The sequence below is a fragment of the Necator americanus genome, chromosome IV (assembly GCF_031761385.1).
Source record: "Necator americanus strain Aroian chromosome IV, whole genome shotgun sequence".
NCBI lineage: Eukaryota > Metazoa > Nematoda > Chromadorea > Rhabditida > Ancylostomatidae > Necator > Necator americanus.
Window position 1 is genome coordinate 34,440,355 of NC_087374.1, and position 3,562 is coordinate 34,443,916.

Below are 3,562 nucleotides of genomic sequence, written 5' to 3' on the forward strand. Positions count from 1 at the left end.
TTTGGCAGCAGGTCATTCTCTCAGTTTTCTTCGGTCATGGACAAATAACCGAACGACGACAAACATCTTTATTTGAAAAAAAGGGTTTGCAATTAGATCCTATATCCTCCGACAGAAAAATATTACTTGATACAATTTAAACTTTATAGCAAATAATCATCTATATACGAATCTTTTTATTGCCTGGTTGCTGAATTTTCTTTACTCAAGAGAAGCTTTGAATGGAGAAGGAGGTGGTGGCTCCTTCCTGAAATTTCATTTTTACGCGTTACATAATGGAGTTGACCTTAAAACTGTTTTTAACACAATTTTTATATTCTTTCCTCAAAAGCAAAATTTTGGCCAGGTCTACTTAACGCTTGCCTTCGGGGCCTATTACTATCGCTGTAGGTGACTTTCGGGTTCCTCTTTCAACACCTTACAACTTTAAGAAAACACTTAGCGCACAATATGCCTGGGTTTCTTTAGTAACATTCGGAAGTGCATCTAACTACCAGACAGCGTTGAATGTAGCTTCAGTAGAGAGCGAAGATGAAGGAATAAATTTGTGACATATTTACGGAAGAGCCCAGCATTTAAATTTAAATTTGAAGTTGTTCAAATGTTTGAAGCTAACTTTACGGCTACAACACGACTATAAGTATTCGAATCAATGTCGGGAAAACACCACTGTTCACCTTTTTGAGTGGTCGAATACTCGAAAGCCCAGTCAATAAGTATTCGAGCTCGAATGTTTTCAAAAAATCGACCTCGAACACAACTAACCAACTCGAATATTTTTTTGTGTGGATGTGGCGCAATCGGTTGCAGGTTCTTCGCAGTCACACGATCGGGCGTTTGATACTCAGTGCAAAACAAGCCTTTCATACCTACGAGGTCGATAAATTGGTACCAGACTTGTCCGGAAGGATAAAACACTGACTTGATCGTCGACTGGCCCCCTCAAGTCATTGTATAGGCCAACTCGCGTTCCAAAACCTCAACGAGTTGCAGTAAAACGCATTGGCGCATCCCGAATAGATTGATACGCCAGTAACTTTATCCTTTATCCTTTTTATGAGATCAGAAAAATACTATGAATAAACAAATTCTCTGGCCAAGAAGATGACAATCGTACACATTAGCGCAGTTAAGGTTAGACCAAGAATAGCGCAGCTGCTGATTTCCAAAATTTACATAGACTATCAAACAGCAGCGCTGGAGAGGCAGAGGTTTTGTAGATCCCATTCTCCGTTGCTATTCAGAACCAACTACTAGCTTTTCCCTTAAGAGAACTGCGAAATGAGGAAGCTACCGCTTGCCGACACTCCCCTTCACCTATCCTACAGAATGTTTTAAAAATGTTTTGTTAGACGTTCACTATCTGCATAAATCGAAACACGTACGGAGCCGCTGGTGGAGATTCCATTAAAGCTTTAGGCGGATGGTAAGCCTCTTTAGGTGCCGTTGGCGGTCGCGCTCCGCTTGGACGAACTCCATGAGGAGTTGTTCTTTTCGGTGGCATTTTTGCAAAGAACATTGCCGTACAGAATACGAATGCACAAGTGCATGCTGACAATATCTGAAATTTAGGTCAGTGGATGTGAATTTAGGATGGGTGTTGGTTCTGACAATCGTCGCAATCACCATGACTTACCGCACAGCCTAGAATTGGTGTAGATCGTAGTCCATCGGTAGAGATTCTATGAGTAAACAAGGAAATAGATCCAATAAGATTGAACAGGAACGTGAATTGTAGAATTACGACTATCTAAAAGTACTCAAACATCTTCAAAAACATCATTTTTGATTTGTACTATGTCCCTAATTGATAATTCGATATGCACTCGTAGACAAAAATGAACCGTATAAAAGCGATTCTCAGTTATCTGAGATAACATAGTTAAAGGAAGCATACCACGAACCTGAGGTGGTGCGGATTTCAGGTGGAGTATTCGTATACGGGGTCGTAGATTATGGAGACGGGGGCAGTTCCGCTCGTCTCTCATTGCATCACTGCGAACAGCCGCCTCCACAATGCTGTTTTGTACTATGCCATATATTGCAACGCACCACTCCTTGCGCCACCTCCGCCCTGCGATTCGTCGAAAACCAATTCGAACTGCCCTGATAGGCAGTAAGAGACGCTACGCGTGCAAGGAGGGGGGGGGCTGCAGCAGAAGGAATCGTACAAAACAGCATTCAGGGGCCGGCTGCTTGCAGTGATTCAGGAAGAGATGAGCGGAGCCACCCCGGTCTCCATAATCTACGACCCCGTATACAGATACTCCACCTGAACTCCGTTCCACCCCAGATCCGTGGTATGGTGCCTTTAAAGCGAACAATGTATGGAAAAAAAGCCTCGGATCTACTCTCATTCATAGCGAGAGAATTCCTGCACCAGTGTCAACGAGTGGTATTCTAATAATAGAAAAAAAAATTACGTTCGCATACACTAGCTAAAGGCACCGTATCACGAAGCTGATGTGCAATGGTTGGGAGACCTTTTAGAAAATATGGAGCTCGGAGTGTGGATCACGTGTATGATCGTGGTCCCGCTCAATTCCACCTAATTTCCCTGAAAAAAGGTGTGTGAACGGCATTTGCTCCTACGAGATACGTAACAACGCTCCCCATTGTACACGTACCGACCCCTTTGCAGCTTATTCATAGGTTTTACACGAACAGGGCACTGAGTAGACCTCATTGATCTTCAACCGTTCGCTCGCGGACGCGGCGCGTGTATAAGAGCGGGGCGTCCGTACGCGTCTCGTAGGAACAAATGGGATTTTCCACGCTATTTTCAGGGCGATTAGAGGGAATTGGGCGAAGCTACACTCACATTTGCAATGTACGCTCCGAACCCTACATTTTTTTCACACGTTTCCCAACCACGTGACTTTCTTGATACGTTGCCTTTAATTACGTGGTCGATCACTTTTCATCTGCTCTTCAGCGCAGTCAGACGAGTGCATGTGGTCGGACGCATCTATGGAACGTTGCAGATTGGGTTCTGCTGGACAAAAAAGCACATTTTTCTTCGAAGGGTCCCGTGAAGAACCAGGGAGAAGACGATCATTCCTTCCTGCATTTCGAAACTCGCAGCTAACGGCACTTATCCAGTTGTCGTTTAAAACACATTATAAGTCTAGAGCTTATCTAATTTTACTTTTCCTTGAAACTAGGGCAGCATCTTTGATCTCTGGTGATTTATGTAAAGTAAAACTCCGGATCTTTCGCTTACACGAGATTAATATTCGAAAAATGAGTTGATTCCAGTGAATTCCACGTCGATTAATAAAAATTTACTTAAAAATTGGACCTGGATATGAAAATTTAACTATAAAAGAAAGATTTCAAGAAAAGGAGAGAATTTCTGTTAACATTAGCAAAGTAATCAAGCAGTGGGGTACTTACCGCTGAAGACGGTAGAACTGAACTGCATCGATCCATATTATTGATTAAAATGACGAAGCTTACACAAATAATCGCCAAAAAATGTAGGACTACAGATATAGACAGCTAGAACGTTCTCTCTGATGACGTTATCTCTTGTTTTCGTACGGAACTCACTTTAAACCCT

General features: G+C 42.6%; 1 protein-coding gene across 2 annotated transcripts in view; it reads right to left on the minus strand.

Annotated features, from left to right (window-relative positions):
* Positions 1 to 201: 201 nt before the first annotated feature.
* Positions 202 to 3,562, minus strand: part of RB195_003646 (uncharacterized protein) — a gene marked incomplete at both ends in the record, with an annotated part of 4,075 nt that continues 714 nt past the window's right edge. Inside the window, 5 exons of one of the 2 annotated variants that reach the window (XM_064201386.1) lie at positions 202 to 247; positions 1,386 to 1,561; positions 1,637 to 1,750; positions 3,397 to 3,501; positions 3,553 to 3,560. In XM_064201386.1, the coding sequence (XP_064057266.1) occupies positions 202 to 247; positions 1,386 to 1,561; positions 1,637 to 1,750; positions 3,397 to 3,501; positions 3,553 to 3,560 (449 nt within the window). Of the gene's footprint in view, positions 248 to 1,385; positions 1,562 to 1,636; positions 1,751 to 3,396; positions 3,502 to 3,552; positions 3,561 to 3,562 lie in introns of those variants that run through there. The other variant, XM_064201385.1, reaches the window with a different exon arrangement.